Genomic DNA, 17,985 nt, shown 5'->3' with positions numbered 1-17,985 from the left:
AGAGAAGGTTCACTAAATTGATTCTCAGTATGGAGGCATTCTCCTATGCGGAAATGTTAGGTAGATTGGGTCTGTAACAATTGGAATTAGAAGAATAACAGGCAATCTTTTTGTACCATGTAAGATTCCAAGGAGGCTTGACCGGTACTGCGAAATTGGTTTTCCCCTTTGGGAGATTCCAGGACAAAAGGACATTATCTCAGCGCAAGGGTCACCCATTGAAGACAGAATGAGGATTTTTTTTTTCTGAGCTGGTCAGCCAAGATCTCATTGAATCGTGACACTGATTGCTGAATGGCCCACTATATCTTATCTATATCCAATATCTTATGGTATTATGGACTTGTACAGTTCCTTTTAAGTTAGAATTATTTTATGGGGTGTAGCAGCAAAGTTTGACAAAGTTACATAAGGATTTATTGAATCTGATGACCAGAAGCTGAATCAAAGAGGTAAATTTTAAGGAGTCTGCTAGCAGGTAGAGAGAATGAGACATTGAGGGAGGGTGTTCCAGAGCTTCAGGCATTGCCAGATGAAGGAATGGCTCCCAATGGTGGTATACAATTAAAATCACGTCCCCAAGAGGGCAATTTTAGGATTGTAGACATCTGTTATGTGGGGCTGGGAAGGATGGTCAGAGATGATGCCATGAGGGGCTTGCTAACAATTTTTACAATGAGAACTTGATTAACTGTGAATGTAGATCAGTAAACACAGCAGTTAACAAGGCTATGTATAAGTTAGGAAATGAGCATAGGCATCAGAGTTTTGGGCGATGGGAGATTTACAGAAGATAGAACTTTCAAATTTGGTCAGGAGTATATTGGAATAATCTATTATGAACTAAACTGCTTATTTCAGCATAAGCTGAAGTAGAGTTGATGCTGAGCTACTAATGCTACGGATGGCTTCAAAGAGGATTCCTTAATAAAGAATTACACCTTCTGATCTCCTTTTAAGTCTTTTTGGGGATAATGAGAGAGAGTTTGCAGTTTAATGCTTTTGTGACAACCTCTGGACAATACACATTACATCCAATTAAGATCTGTCATTGTAATAGTGATGCTGCAAATAGATCAGTTTCTGCAAACAAGATAAATGACCACATAATCTGGTTTCTTGGTGTTGGAAGTGTTAAAAATGTTAGCCAGGTATCAGGTGAATTTTTATTCCAATACTTCCCAGAGACGTTTTGCATCTACCTGAGGGCTACTGAGACCAATTTTAATGTCTCACCTAGAGGATGGCACCACCAAGAATGTAGCACTCCCTCAGCATTGCACGGCAGTGTTGGTTTGAATTGTGTTCATGTGCTGGAGTGAGGCTTGAATCCAGAGTTTTCATATTCAGAACCCAAGTATCATAACTGAGTATGGTTTGTTACAAAAGGGCTGAAAATGTGTTGCTGGAAAAGCGCAGCAGGTCAGGCAACATCCAGGGAACAGGAGAATCGACGTTTCGGGCATAAGCCCTTCTTCAGGAATGAGGAAAGTTTGTCCAGCAGGCTAAGATAAAAGGTAGGGAGGAGGGACTTGGGGGAGGGGCGTCGGAAATGTGATAGGTGGAAAGAGGTCAAGGTGAGGGTGATAGGTCAGACTGGGGTGGGGGCGGAGAGGTAGCTTCTGTGCAGAGGAGATGACCTGGGGGGTGCAGTGAGAGAGGGACTCACTGAAATCTTTGTAGAGGGAGGAAGAGAGCTTCTTCAAGGAAGGCATCCTTGTAAGAGGATTCGCAGTAGGTTGAAATCTTTGAGGAGAAAGTGAGGTCTGCAGATGCTGGAGATCAGAGCTGAAAATGTGTTGCTGGAAAAGCGCAGCGGGTCAGGCAGCATCCAGGGAACAGGAGAATCGACGTTTCGGGCATAAGCCTTCTTCAGGAATGAGGAAAGTTTGTCCAGCAGGCTAAGATAAAAGGTAGGGAGGAGGGACTTGGGGGAGGGGCGTCGGAAATGTGATGGGTGGCGAGAGGTCAAGGTGAGGGTGATAGGTCGGACTGGGGTGGGGGCGGAGAGGTAGCTTCTGTGCAGAGGAGATGACCTGGGGGGTGCATTTGTTACAAAAGGACCTCTTAGTATTAACTTTCTGAACAGTGGAATGATCTTTGACCATTTATAAGCTTTCGCAACCTTGAACCTGAGTGCTAGTTTTAAAAGTGTCATTTTGGCTTATTCTAATAAGATGTATTTTCAATCTATATTTGCAGTAGCAGCACTAGCCATACAGTGAGCTGCTATTATTGGCGAGTAGATGTTAGAGGTTGATTGAACGTACCTCCAATGCATTGCGATATTTAAAATGGAAACTAAAAAGGTCACATCTTCAGCTTCTTTGACAATTAGCCTGTCTGTCGTTTGCACAGGGGTGCTTCCCAAGGAGTCAGTAAGGCAAATAGCACAGATTTATTTAAAGGTAGGCTAGGCGAGTAAATGAATGAGAAGAAAAAGTATTGCTGATAGATGAAGTTGGGCAGGAAGTGGTTCATGGGAGCAGTAAATGAGTGCTCTGTTTCTGTGAAATATGTTGAAGTTCATTTATCTTGAATGAGTCCTGTTAATTGTTAAGTTATTTCCTAACAATAATATAGATGACAAGAGCTGTAGAAGATGATCCTTTCTCCAACAAAGCTTACGCTAGATGAATGTAAGGATTAAACAGGGTAACAAGGATATCAAAAGATACTGAGTAACTGAACAACTCAGCAACAGGAGAATGGTGATAAACACATTTTTGCTGATATGTGCTGAAAGGTTTGGTAGCATTAGCTGTTATAATAGAACTGATATCTGCAAAAGATTTGCTTAACTAAATGTATAATCATATCCACTCCTCCCATACTAACCTTGTCGAAGAGTCATAGAGGTGTGCAGCATGGAAGCAGACCCTTCGGTCCAACTAGTCCATGCTGACCAGATATCCCAACTTAATCTAGTCCTTTTTGCCAGCACTTCTTCGTTATCCCTCAAAACTCTTCCGATTCATATACCCATCCAGATGCCTTTTAAATGCTGTAATTGTACCAGCCTCCTCCACTTCTTTTGGCAGCTCAATCCATATATGCAGCACCCTCTGCATGAAAAGGTTGCCCTTAGATCCCTTTTATATATTTCCTCTTTCTCCCTAAACTAATGCCCTCTGGTTCTGGACTCCCCCACCCCAGGAAAAGACTGTCTATATATCCTATCCATGCCCCTCATGATTTTATAAACCTCTATAAGGTCATCCCTCAGCCTTCAATGCTCCAAGGAAAACAGCCTGAGCCTATTCAACATATCCCTGTAACTCAAACCATCCAACCCTGGCAACATCCTTGTAAATCTTTCCTGAACCCTTTCAAGTTTCACAGCATCCTTCCGATAGGATGGAACCGGAATTGCACGCATTATTCCGAAAGTGGCCTAACCATTGTCAACATGACCTCCCAACTCCTGTACTCAATACTCTGACCAATAAAGGAAAACATACCAAACGCCACCTTCACTATCCTATCTACCTGCGATTCCACTTTCAAGGAGCTATGAACCTGCACTTCAAGGTCTCTTTGTTCAGCAACACTCCATAGAATCTTACCATTACATGTATAAGTCCTGCAAAGATTTTCTTTCCTACAATGCAGCACCTTGCATTTTTCTAAATTAAACTCAATTTGTCACTTCTAAGCCCATTGGCCCATCTGATCAGGATCCTGTTGTAATCTGAGGTAACCTTCTTCTCTATCCGCTGCACCTCCAATTTTGGTGTCATCTGCAAATTTACTAACCATACCTCTTATGCTCACATCCAAATCATTTTATATAAATGATGAAAAGTGGTGGACCCAGCACTGATCCTTGTGGCACTCTACTGGCCACAGGCCTCCAGTCTGAAAAGTAACCCTCCACTACCACCCTATGTCTTCTACCTTCGAGCAGTTCTGTACCCAAATGGCTAGTTCTCCCTGTATTCCATGAGATCTAACCTTGCTAACCAGTCTCCCAACGATATCCATATACATCACGTCTGCCGCTCTGTCCTCGTGAATCCTCTTATTTTTTTCAAAAAACTCAATCAAGTTCGTGAGACATGATTTCCCACGCACAAAGCCATGTTAACTATCCCTAATCACTCCTTGCCTTTCCAAATACATGAACATCCTGTCCATCAGGATTCCCTCCAATAACTTGTCCACCACCAAGGTCAGGCTCACCGGTCTGTAATCCCTGGCTTGTCCTTACCACCTTTCTTAAATAATGGCACCACGTTAGCCAACCTCAGTCGTGTGGCGCTTCACCTGTGACTATTGATAATACAAATATCTCAGCAAGGGACCCAGCAATCACTTCCCTAGCTTCCCGAGGATTTATCCATTTTTATGTGTTTCAAGGCATCCAGCACTTCCTCCTCTGCAATATGGACATTTTTCAAGATGTCACCATTCTACATCTTCCATGTCCTTCTGCACAGTAAACACTGATGCAAAATACTCACTTAATATCTCCCCATCTCCCGTGGCTCCCCACAAAGGCTGCCTTGCTGATCTTTGAAGGGTCCTATTCTATCCTTAGTTATACTTTTGTCTTTAATATATTTGTAAAAACCCTTTGGTTTCTCCTTAACCCTATTTGCCAACGCTATCTCATGTCCCCTTTTTTGCCTCCTGATTTCCCTCTTAGGTTTACTCCTACTGCCTTTATACACTTCTAAGGATTCACTTGATCTCTCCTATCTATTCCTGACATATGCTTCCTTTTTCTTAACCAAAGCCACAATTTCTTTAGTCATCCAGCATTCCATATACCTACCAGCCTTTCCTTTCACCCTAACAGGAATATACTTTCTCTAGACTCTTTTTATCTCATTTTGAAGATTTCCCACTTTCCAGCTGTCCCTTTACCTGTGAACATCTGTCCCCAATCAGCTTTTGTAAATTCTTGCCTAATACTGTCAAAATTGGCCTTCCTGCAGTTTAGAACTTCAACTGTTAGACTGTTTTATCCTTTTCCATCTCTATTTTAAAGCTAATAGAATTATGGTTGCAGGCCCTAAAGTGCTCCCCCACTGACACCTCAGTCACCTGCCCTGCCTTATTTCCCAAGAGTAGGTCAAGTTTTGCACCCTTTCTAGTAGGTACATCCACGTACTGAATCAGAAAATTTTCTTGTACACTCTTAACAAATTCTTCTCCATCTAAACCATTAATACTATGGCAGTCCCAGTCTATGTTTGGAAAGTTAAAATCCCCTACCATAACCACCTGAATATTCTTACAGGTAACTGAGATCTCCTTACAAATTCCTTCCAGTGCCTCCTTTTGTCTGCCCTCCCTCCCTTACTAGCCCTACTTGCTGTTCCATCCTTTCCATGCTACCTCATCCCATTTCTCCCCTGAGATTACCTTTCCATCTCATCACATTTCCACATTGCCCCGATAGCCTCTTTCCAAGTTCACAAACAGTTCCTTCATCGACAGCTTGAAAATCATCTGATTTAAATTAAACAATCTGTTGTACCCAAACTAAACAAAGGCAACACTGACATTGGAAGGTAATTTCCAGAATTCTGATGACAGCAAACATACAGCAATACCACATTTATTTGCTCTTTAGATGTGTCATTTCACCATCACAAGTGATGTTTACATTTTATCAGATTTACTGTGTAGCTCGATGAACTGCAATATAGTGAGGCATTTAGCATATTGTTTGGTGCAGAGCGCTCCCATGCCGAATGGGAGAAGAGTTTTCCATATTTAAGATATTGGACAGGTACAACGATAGGAAAGGGTTAGAGGGAGAGTCATAGAGATGTACAGCATGGAAACAGACCCTTCGGTCCAACTTATCCATGCCGACTGGATATCCCAACCCAATCTAGTCCCACCTGCCAGCACCTGGCCCATATCCCTCCAAACCCTCCTTATTCATATACCCATCCGGATGCCTTTTAAAATGTACTAGCCTCCACCACTTCCTCTGGCAGCTCATTCCATAAACGTACTAACCTCTGCGTGGAAAAGTTGCCCCTTAGGTCTCTTCTATATCTTTCCCCTCTCATCCTAAATCTATGCCCTCTAGTTCTGGACCCCCCCACCCCAGAGAAAAGACCATTGTCTATTTACCCAATCCCATCCCCTCATGATTTTGTAAACCTCTATAAGGTCACCCCTCAGCCCCTGAAGCTCCAGGGAAAACAGCCCCAGCCTATTCAACCTCTCCTGTAGCTTAAATCCTCCAACCTTGGCAACATCCTTGTAAATCTTTTGTATTACAACAGTGGCCTAACCAATGTCCTTTACAGCTGCAACATGACCTCCCAACTCCTGTACTTCATACTCTGACCAATAAAGAAAACATACCAAACGCCGCCTTCACTATCCTATATACCTGCGGCTCCACTTTCGAGGAACTTATGAACCTGCTCCCCAAGGTCTCCTTGTTCAGCAACACTGCCTAGGACCTTACCATTAAATGTACAAGTCCTGCTAAGATTTGCCTTCCCAAAATGCAGCACCTCGCATTTATCTGAATTAAACTCCATCTGCCACTCCTCAGCCCATTGGCCCGTCTGATCAAGATCCTTCAGTTTCGGAAACCTGGTTGGCATGGACCCTGTAGGGTCTGTTTTTGTACTAGGAGAAAGTGAGGACTGCAGATGCTGGAAATCGGAGCTTAAAAATGTGTTGCTGGAAAAGTGCAGCAGGTCAGGCAGCATCAAAGGAGAAGGAGAATCTGAAGAAGGGCTTATGCCCGACATGTCGATTCTCCTTCTCCTTTGATGCTGCCTGACCTGCTGTGTTTTCCAGCAACACATTTTTAAGCTCTGTTTCTGTACTGTATGACTGTATATTTAAAACCAAATTCTCTGTTTTGGAACATGTGGAAGTCTGAGCAGGGTCATATCCTGTGAATACGTGTGCCAAATTAATGTAGGGAAGGAATACACAGACAGGAAAAGTGTAAGAATGCTGTTTGGGAATCGGTCTTGAGGATGCAATTTACGGATTGATATGTTGAGTATCATGATCAAGCAGATTAGAATTTAACAGCACACTTAATAGTTATGATTGAAGTGGAATTTTTCCTTATTATACAACTGGTTTTAATGTTTGTTTTGTAGGACTGATCTCTGCCCCTGTGAAGGTGAAAGTGTCAGTGTGGTCCTCAGCATTTACTCAGGCACTGGAAGCAAAAGGAAAGCTGCTTAACATCATCAATGAACGTCTCAAGAGTGAGGAGGATGGGTGAGTATTATCAAAATCATAAAAGCAAAATAATGCGCCCACAGTAAATTTGAAATACAACAAGTGTATTAAATGTTTAGCAAATCTGTCAGCATCTGTGGAAAACTATTTTTGCAAAAGGGTCGCAGTCAACTTGAAATGTTAAATCTGTTTCTCTGCCAGAGCTGCCCAGCTTACTGAGTATTTCCTGAACTTTATTTGAACGGTCAGGGTAATCTTCCTTTTTAAATTGTCCATTTTTAACTACTTCCTTATACATTCCAACCTTGGTAAAAACAATGACTGCAGATGCTGGAAACCAGATTCTGGATTAGTGGTGCTGGAAGAGCAGTTCAGGCAGCATCCAAGAAGCAGCGAAATCGACGTTTCGGGCAAAAGCCCTTCATCAGGAATAAAGGCAGAGAGCCTGAAGCGTGAAAAGATAAGCTAGAGGAGGGTTGGGGTGGAGAGAAAGTAGCATAGAGTACCATAGGTGATTGGGGGAGGAGATGAAGGTGATAGGTCAGGGAGGAGAAGGTGGAGTGGATAGGTGGAAAAGGAGATAGGCAGGTAGGACAAGTCCGGACAAGTCATGGGGTCAGTGCCGAGCTGGAAGTTTGGAACTAGGGTGAGGTGGGGGAAGGGGAAATGAGGAAACTGTTGAAGTCCACATTGATGTCCAGGGGTTGAAGTGTTCCGAGGCGGAAGATGAGGCGTTCTTCCTCCAGGCGTCTGGTGGTGAGGGAGCGGCGGTGAAGGAGGCCCAGGACCTCCATGTCCTCGGCAGAGTGGGAGGGGGAGTTGAAATGTTGGGCCACAGGGCGGTGTGGTTGATTGGTGCGGGTGTCCCGGAGATGTTCCCTAAAGCGCTCTGCTAGGAGGCATTCAGTTTCCCCAATGTAGAGGAGACCGCATCGGGAGCAACGGATACAATAAATGAAATTGGTGGATGTGCAGGTAAAACTTTAGGCCCTTGGAGAGAGGTGAGGGAGGAGGTGTGGGCGCAGGTTTTACAGTTCCTGCGGTGGCAGGGGAAGGAGCCAGGATGGGAGGGTGGGTTGTAGGGGGGCGTGGACCTGACCAGGTAGTCACGGAGGGAACGGTCTTTGCGGAAGGCGGAAAGGGGTGGGGAGGGAAATATATCCCTGGTGGTGGGGTCTATTTGGAGATGGCGGAAATGTCGGCGGATGATTTGGTTTATGCGAAGGTTGGTAGGGTGGAAGGTGAGCACCAGGGGCGTTCTGTCCTTGTTACGGTTGGAGGGGTGGGGTCTGAGTGCGGGTTGTGGACGAGATGCGTTGGAGGGCATCTTTAACCACATGGGAAGGGAAATTGCGGTCTCTAAAGAAGGAGGCCATCTGGTGTGTTCTGTGGTGGAACTGGTCCTCCTGGGAGCAGATACGGCAGAGGCGGAGGAATTGGGAATACGGGATGGCATTTTTGCAAGAGGTAGGGTGGGAAGAGGTGTAATCCAGGTAGCTGTGGGAGTCGGTGGGTTTGTAAAAAATGTCAGTGTCAAGTCGGTCGTCACTGATGGAGATGGAGAGGTCCAGGAAGGGGAGGGAGATGTCAGAGATGGTCCAGGTAAATTTAAGGTCAGGGTGGAATGTGTTGGTGAAGTTGATGAATTGCTCAACCTCCTCGCGGGAGCACGAGGTGTCGCCAATGCAGTCATCAATGTAGCGGAGGAAGAGGTGGGGAGTGGTGCCGGTGTAATTACGGAAGATCAACTGTTCTACGTAGCCAACAAAGAGACAGGCATTGCTGGGGTCCATACGTGTGCCCATGGCTACCCCTTTGGTCTGGAGGAAGTGGGAGGATTCGAAGCAGTTACAGGGAGAACTAGCCATTTGGATACAGAACTGGCTCAAAGGTAGAAAACAGAGTGTGGTGGTGGAGGGTTGTTTTTCAGACCGCAGGCCTGTGACCATTGGAGTGCCACAAGGATCGGTGTCGGCTCCACTACTTTTCATCATTTTATATAAATTATTTGGATGTGAGCATAAGAGGTATAGTTAATAAGTTTTCAGATGACACCAAAATTGGAGGTATGGTGGACAGCAAATAAGGTTACCTCTGATCCATTTGCTCAAGATCCCATTGTAATCAATGGGCTGAGGATGGCAGATGGAGTTTAATTTAGATAAACGTGAGGTGCTGCATTTTGGGTAAGCAAGGTTTTTTCTCTGGGGTTAGATTTAGGGTGAGAGGGATAAGGTATAAAAGACCTTTTCACGCAGAGGGTGGTGCATGTGTGAAATGGCTGCCAGATAAATGGGGTTTTGGTGCTTTGAGCAGCATGAGAGGTTGATGGTGGGAGATATTGATAAAAATTGATTCATTGACTTTAATTGCCTACGTGAGGTTACTAAACTTCCTATGATATTGCTGACAGATATTCAGATGCAGACTCCAGGAACTGATCTCTCTGGGTGCCTGCTCTCAGTTGTTCTTATCCACCTCTGTTGCTTTCTGTGCTATATCAATTATCTTGGAATTGTTTTGTTTGCCATGTTTTAAATTCCTGAAAATGTATTCAGTACAGTTTCCCCTTTAAATAAGGACAGATTATTCTTAACCAGTACTGGGCTTACAGCATATTTGACTAACTCCATGGTGAGCACAGAGGAAACCGGCATTAGGGAAGTGCTAATTCCACACTACAGGTACAGTAATTGGCTGGGAATAGGAAATTTCCATTGGAACCGACATGGGCAGATTGTGAATCATGACCACCCACCCCCAAACCAAAGAAACTAAGCACCTGAATTTTTAGCTGTGATCAATTTGAATAAAACATTCTATCGCAGATTGAATGGGGGCAGCATGGTGGCTCAGTGATTAGCACTGTGGCCTCACAGCGCCAGGGGCCAGAAATCGATTTCTGCCTCGGGCGACTGTGTGGAGTTTGCACATTCTCCCCGTGTCTGCGTGGGTTTCCTCTAGGTGCTCCGGTTTCCTCCCATAGTCCAAAGATGTGCAGGTTAGGTGAATTGGCCATGCTAAATTGTCCAAAGTGTTCAGGGATGTGTAGGTTAAGTGCATTAGTCAGGGGTAAATGTAGAGTAATGGGGAATGGGTTTGGGTGGGATACTCTTTGGAGGGTCGGTGTGGACTTGGGCTAAAGGGCCTGTTTCCACACTGCAGGGATTCTATTAGAACATTCTATCAGATATAGAATCAGCAGTTTCATAGCTACTCACTATCTCCGAACATTTTGTCAAGCTTTCTAATGAAAACCTCTATCGTTCATGTTCTTTGTAGTTACAGTACTCCAATAATAATCAATAAATTTGATGTAAATGTGTAATTTTAACTTGATAACTTTAACAGACTCATCTCCAAAATAAAGACTATACCATTCCCAGAAAATACCAGTGCAGCACAGCATCTTCTTCTGTTCATTTCGGCACTAATCCCCAAGGCGGTTGCATCGTTGTTGACTTCCTTTACAGTGGAGCTCGCTGGCTCAGACAAGGTATACTTATAAAATATGCTGTTTTATGCTATTCCTAAAACTGTAACTAAAGTTGATCAAGATCGTTTCTCTGCTGGCTGTACGTCTTAATCAAAGTGATCGATTTAATTTAAATGTTGGTTTCAATATATTTCTTCCTCCTTCCAGACTGAGTATCTTTTGCCCCAGTAAAATTACTGATTGTTCTTTAATGCTATTTACCGACCTGTTCCTTCCAACTATTTCTTTTCTGTGCTATGGTCTACCCTTTCATTCGACTATCTCCATTTCTCCTCCATTCTGTAGCTTTGTCTGAATGGCCTGTTTGAAGGTGTCATCTTGCAACTCCTCAGGTAATTTTTAGTATATCAGTGTTTAAGTATTCCAAGTAATGGTTTTTACACTAACATGAATAAATAAAGAAAGTCATAATTTAGTCTCTAAGCTAGGCTACAAAAATATCAATTTATATATTTGCTTCCATTTAATTTATCTCCTTTCCTGTATGAGTGGAATTAAGCATTGCTGACTTGATGATTTATATATGGATGTTTCCTGGAAAAAAATTATCTAACTCATTGCTACAACTGAAACTTGTGTGATTGTAAATGAAACTCTCCAAATCTGTCACAGGAATGTTATCAAACAAAATTAGACAGCCACTTGAGATATTGGATTTGGCGAAGGTGATCAAAGTCTTGGTCAGAGGTAGATTTTAAAAAGGGAGACTGGAGAGGTTTAGGAGATGAATTCCAGAGCTTTAGAACTGTCTGCATGGTTGCCAGTGGTGGAGTAACTAAAATCTGGAATATACAAAAGGCCAGATTTGAAGGAGCAGAAATATCTCTCAATAATTTAACAGAGTTCCTGCATCTTTAGTAGAATAAAATTCCATTATCATGAAGCTATCATTAACTGTTCTAAAAGTGTATTTGGTGCGTTGATGCCCTTTAGAAAAGAGAATCTGTTGTCCTTACCGGGGTCAGCCAACATGTGATTTATAGTGGTTCATTCTTAATTGCCCTCTGAAATTGTCTAGAAAGACATTCACTTTTGAACAATTATGGATGGGCAGTAAAGCCCGGTGACTCCAACATCCTATTAAAAAAAAATTTAGTCGACATTTTAAGTCGGTCTCTTGCATAAGATTAGAGTAAATTGGTCTCAAATATATACTTACACATGGTCTCCTCCAGTAGATGTTTTCTCCAGCTTTGCTTTACCTTGTTGTACTGTTCAGTGTTTCTGAAGAAAGTACATCCAGAACCTTGCACTAAGTCTGCCACTGCCACAACCATAAATATGCACTGACACCAAGAAGCACACCTTGTTTAATATGAGAAAGCAAAAAAGGAGCAAATGGGAAATCTCGTGCTTAATGCTCAGCCAATTATTGATGTTCTGGCAGTGTCTCAAACAGCTACCTAGCACTAGGCTGTTTCTGGTTGACAGCTTCATGGCCGATGGAGACTTCTGGAAGAACAGTCAATGCAGCAAATGAGCAGTGGCAACAGGTAGGATTAAGGAGAAAGAGAACAAAGCTGTACTGAATTCCAGTTACACAAAGCAAGTGATTGTGGAGAGTTGGGAAACACGGATGTTGGTCTTCCAAACCTGTCCAATGTTTATTCACAAAATCAATCTCATGTATTCATAAATTTCCTTAACTTTCAATGACTTGGGCAAATCTTTTTGGATATTTCCCAGCCTGGAAGAGTCACTTGCAAAATTCCATGATTTTCTAATTTGTTTAACAACCTGCAGGAACTCTGAATTAAATGTAATCAAGCCATGAATAATGGCATTATTCATTTGGTGTAATCAATAATAACTTCCTTTGAGTTAGTGTTTGGTACCAAAAGATGTCATTAAAGTATCAGCTGAACTGGAAATTTTATCAAATTTTTCAACAGCATCTTCAAAAGCCCTGAAAGTACTTAATCCATATTCACCCCTCCATTGTGAGCAATATAATGCACCTGTCATCCACGGGAAAGGCAGGAAGCCATCCATCTCCTCTTCATCAAATTTGGAGATTAAATGGGCAAACTTAAATATTTCCGTAGAATCCATATTGCGTGGAAACAGGCCATTAGGTCCAATAAGTCCTCACTGACCCTCCGAAGAACATCCCATCCAGACCCATCCACCTACCCTGTCCCTGTAACCCTGTATTTCCCGTGGCTAACTCACCTAACCTACATATCCCTGAGCTGAAAATGTGTTGCTGGAAAAGCGCAGCAGGTCAGGCAGCATCCAGGGAACAGGAGAATCGACGTTTTGGGCATAAGCCCTTCTTCAGGAATCCCTCCCACTCCCCCAAGGATATGCAGGTCTTTGGACTCCTCCATCGCCAGACCACAACAACACGACGGTTGGAGGAAGAGCGCCTCATCTTCCGCCTAGGAACCCTCCAACCACAAGGGATGAACTCGGATTTCACCAGTTTCCTCATTTCCCCTCCCCCCACTCTGTCTCAGTCAAATCCATCGAATTCAGCACCACCTTCCTAACCTGCAAACTTCTTCCTGACCTCTCCGCCCCCACCCCAGTCTGACCTATCACCCTCACCTTGACCTCTCTCCACCTATCACATTTCCGACGCCCCTCCCCCAAGTCCCTCTCCCTACCTTTTATCTTAGCCTGCTGGACAAACTTTTTCTTCCTATACATATCCCTGAACACTGTGGACCATATAACATGGCCAGTCCACCTAACTTGCACATCATTGGACTGTGGGAGGAAACTGGAGACCCCAGCGGAAACTCATGCAGGCACAGGGAAAGTGAGCACGTTCCAAACAGACAGTTGCCTGAGGGTGGAATAGTACCAGGGATTCAGGTTCAATGAGGCAGTAGTGTTAACCACTGCGCTGTCATTCTGGCCATTTCAGCCATAGTCATAGAGATGTGCATCACGGAAACAGACCCTTCAGTCCAACTCGACCATGCTGACCAGATCTCCTAACCCAATCTAGTCCCATTTGCCAGCACTTGGCCCATATCCCTCAAACCCTTCCTATTCATATACCCATCCAGATGTCTTTTAAATGTTGTAATTGCACGAGCCTCCACCACTTCCTCTGGCAGCTCATTCCATACACGTACCACCCTCTGCGTGACAAAGTTGCCCCTTCTTTAAATATGCTGAAAATGTATTGCTGGAAAAGCGCAGCAGGTCAGGCAGCATCCAGGGAACAGGAGAATCGACGTTTTGGGAAGAAGGGCTTATGCCCGAAACGTCGATTCTCCTGTTCCCTGGATGCTGCCTGACCTGCTGCGCTTTTCCAGCAACACATTTTCAGCTCTGATCTCCAGCATCTGCAGACCTCACTTTCTCCTCCTTCTTTAAATATGATCTATGTGTGGTTCCCCCACCAGAGCTCCCATTACTGGGGTTTTCTTTTCAGCTGGGGGTGATTCAGTTGGAACTTGTTTTCCCTTTCCTTGAATTCTCCTCTTGCCCCTCTCCTTCTCTCATTTGTCTGTTCCTGGAATTCATTTCTCCTCCCCTTCATTTTCAGTTGGAATCCAAATTCTTAGCTCTGCGGCTCCAGCTTTAGTTTTCTTGCATTCCTCAGTTTCCAGATCCTAAATATTTTGCCATCCTGGTTTGTTTTCTGGCTTTCAATAGAACCCAACCTTTAAGTATTGAGCTACCCCTTTTAATTTGTCTAAGGATAGCTTTTAATGTTTTAAGAAGATTGTCATCTTGCTGTATAAGAGTGTTAACATCTAATGTGGACATTTTAGTACTCGATGTTTACAGATCTAAGAAAAGGTTTTTTTGCAGCCTTTGAAGGAACAGTTGACTTTTCCCTCATTCCAATTATTTTATGATCAGTCAAATTAAAAATTTGCAGCAATCAATTTCTGTGGTCTTCACTGATATGCCCATCAGCAAGGGGAAGACCTGAAAAGGAACCGGAGAAAGCAATGCCGATGATCTCAAGGTCTGAGACCATTTCCAGAAACATCTGACAAATGTATGAACCAATGACCAGTGACATAGAATTTCATCAGTGGAAAGTCGTACTCGTTAGCGAGTGATGGCCGAGAGTGATGAGTACAGAGTTTGAATAGTGCTTTAAAAAAAATACATTTTGTTGAAGCCTTTTGTCTTGATAGGACAATTTGCAGAGAGAGGAGAATATTGATTGATTGGCAGGTAGACAATCATGAGTGCAAGATGCAAAGCTCCAACAAAATGTGACCTTTTTTTCTCTTGCAACGCTATGGTACTCTTCCTGTAAGAATTAGTACTCTGGTGTCAAATTATTTGGTTTGCCTTCTCTACTCCCTTAGTTACAGAATAAGTATTAGGTCTTGCCACAAGATGGAGAAAGTGAGGTCTGCAGATGCTGGAGATCAAAGTTGAAACTTTATTGCTGGAACAGCACAGCAGGTCAGGCAGCATCCAGGGAACAGGAGATTCGACGTTTCGGGCACAGGCCCTTCTTCAGGCCACAAGATGGCCTCAGTCAAATACTAAAGCAGACCAGACCAGACCAGCTAAATTAATTCTACAGCATTGCAATTTAACCAATAGGTGGCATGCATTTAAGTACAAAATTAAAAATCTCACAACACCAGTTTATAGTCCAACAGGTTTATTTGGAAGCACTAGCTTTCAGAGCACTGCTCCTTCATCAGGTGGTTGTGAAGTCTAAGATTGTAGGACACAGAATTTATAGCAACAGTTTACAGCGTGATGTAACTGAAATTATACATTGAAAAATACCTTGATTGTTCGTTGTCTATCAACTGTTAGAATGACTATGTTAGTTTCACTTCTTTCATATGTAAATCACAAAACTTTTTTTTAAAAGTTACATTCTCACCTGAGAATGTGAGAAGTGAAATTAACATGGTCATTCTAACAGCTGAGACACTTAACAAAAAAATCCAGGTCTTTTTCAATATATAATTTCAGTTACATCACACTGTAAACTTTTGCTATAAATTCTGTCTTACAATTGTGTACTCCACAACCACCTGATGAAGGAGCAGCGCTCCGAAAGCTAGTGCTTCCAATTAAACCTGTTGGAATATAACCTGGTATTGTGATTTTTAACATCGTAGGACACAATTTATTGCAAAAGTTTACAGTCTGATGTAACTGAAATTATATACTGAGAAAAACCTGGATTGTTTTAAGTCTCTCATCTTTTAGAGCAGGCATGTTAGTTTCAGTTCTTTCATATGTAAATTTCAGAACTTAAAGGTGCATTCTCAAAATGAACTTTAACAATAGCTGCCATGTTGGCCCAGATAATGCATTAAAGGCGTGAGGTACCCTGTGTCAGGGGTTTGCAGAATCTTGCATGGATTCATGCAGTTTTTGCACAAAATAAAATATAATTTTTGCAAGTACAAATTCACCCCACAAACTTATATGTGTGCATCAGACGAATGAAACTCTGGGAATTCTTTCAAGATTCCAGCAGTGAGCCCACCGAGAAACTGGAACAGTCACCAGAGATCCATAGAGGGGCAACCAAAGGAAGAGTCAACTTGGACCCCACCAGAGGGCACTGCCCTGAGCTTGACATGTATGCAAACCGTCAGGAAATATATAATTGCCAGATTCATCAGCCACACCCAAGGTAGAGCAAAACATCACCCGATCACAACACAACGCCATCCATACTCTCAAAACCAATCGCAACATTGTCATCAGAACAGCAGATAAAGAAGGAGTCATTGACATTCTGAATAGAACAGATTACTGCAATGATTTGGAGATGCCATTGTTGGACTAGGGATGTACGAAGTTAAAAATCACACAACACCAGGTTATAGTCCAACAGGTTTAATTGGAAGCACTAGCTTTCGGAGTGTCGCTCCTTCATCAGGTGGTTGTGGAGGCACGGCGCTCCAAAAGCTAGTGCTTCCAATTAAACCTGTTGGACTATAACCTGGTGTTGTGTGATTTTGAACAGATTACTGCAAGGAAGTGTACTGACAACTGAACAACCAGGAACACTACAGGCAATCCGACCAAAGAGAGCCCATTGATCAGGACTTTAGATCCAGTCCTTCAGAGTTCCCAACCCGCCCTCATCCCATGTACTTCTCACGTAGGTGACTTCTACTGCCTTCTGAAGAAACATAAAGCCAACACACCAGGACTTCCCATCGTATCAGGCAATGAGACCATGTGTGAGAACCTCTCTGGCTATGTCGAAGGCATCCTGAAACCCATTGTACAGGGGTCCCTCAGTTTCTGTCACGACACTACAGATTTCTTACAGAAACTCAGCACCTACGGACCAGTTGAACTGGGAATGTGCCTCGTCGCAATGGAAGTTTCAGCACTCTACACCAGCATCCCCCACAATGACTGCATCGCAGCAACAGCCTCAGTAATCAACACCAACAACTGCCAATCTCAGAGCACCATCCTACAACTCATCCGCTTTATCCTCCACCATAACGTTTTCATCTTTGACAACCAGTTATTCATCTAGACACACACAACAGCCATGGGGACCAAGTTTGCATCCCAATATGCCAACACCTTCTTGCACAGATTCAAACTTCTCTACACAGGACCTCCAACCAACACTATGCACCTAATATATTGATGACATTTTCATCCTCTGGACGCATGGAAAGGAGTCACTGAAACAACTATACAGTGATATCAATGAGTTTCATCCCACCATGGGCTACTCTCTCATATCTGTCTCACTCTTGGATGGGCACCTCAGCATCTCACTCTACTGCAAACCCACGGATAACCTCACAATGCTACACTTCTCTAGCATACACCCGAAACATATTAAAACAGTCATCGCCTATGGACAAGCCCTACGCATATACAGGATCTGCTCAGATGAGGGGGAACATATGGGCATTTGGAAGTACTCAATGATGCCCAACTTATCGACCACCAGTTCTGACATGCCACAGCGAGGAACTGTAATGATTTCCTTATGAGACAGACACAAGCTGCAACCAACAGGGTAATACTTCCCAGGAGCTGAAAAACTGCCATGTTCTTCGCAGTCTGCAACACATCCTCAATGAGGATGAGCACCTCGCAAAGACCTTCCCCACGCCTCCACTTCTCGCCTTTAAACAGCCACCAACCTCAAACAGATCATTGTTCGCAGCAAACTGCCTGGCTTTCAGGACAACACCATACAACCTTGTCATGGTAGATGCTGCAAAACATGTCAGTGTCAACACTGATACCACCATTACCATGCGGACACTACCCACCATGTATGTGGCAGGTACTCATGTGACCCAGCCAACATTGTCTATCTCATACTCTGCAGGCAAGGATGAGACCCTTGGTGGCATGGTGTATTGGTGAGACCCTTGCAG

At 43.4% G+C, this 17,985-nt stretch overlaps 1 protein-coding gene across 6 annotated transcripts in view; it reads left to right on the top strand.

Annotated features, from left to right (window-relative positions):
- The window catches only part of LOC122564829 (uncharacterized), a 122,011-nt gene that overhangs the window by 64,088 nt on the left and 39,938 nt on the right, over positions 1-17,985 (top strand). For all 6 annotated transcript variants that reach the window (XM_043720177.2, XM_043720158.2, XM_043720167.2 and 3 more), the window contains 2 exons: positions 7,092-7,215; positions 10,528-10,672. In XM_043720177.2, the coding sequence (XP_043576112.2) occupies positions 7,092-7,215; positions 10,528-10,672 (269 nt within the window). The remainder of the gene's footprint in view (positions 1-7,091; positions 7,216-10,527; positions 10,673-17,985) is intronic.

The sequence above is a fragment of the Chiloscyllium plagiosum genome, unplaced genomic scaffold (genome assembly GCF_037043375.1).
Source record: "Chiloscyllium plagiosum isolate Xiang-an unplaced genomic scaffold, Cpla_swu_hap1 HiC_scaffold_2, whole genome shotgun sequence".
Taxonomy (NCBI): domain Eukaryota; kingdom Metazoa; phylum Chordata; class Chondrichthyes; order Orectolobiformes; family Hemiscylliidae; genus Chiloscyllium; species Chiloscyllium plagiosum.
The sequence above is the reverse complement of the archived record's forward strand: the minus strand, read 5'-3'. Positions and strand labels throughout refer to the sequence as shown.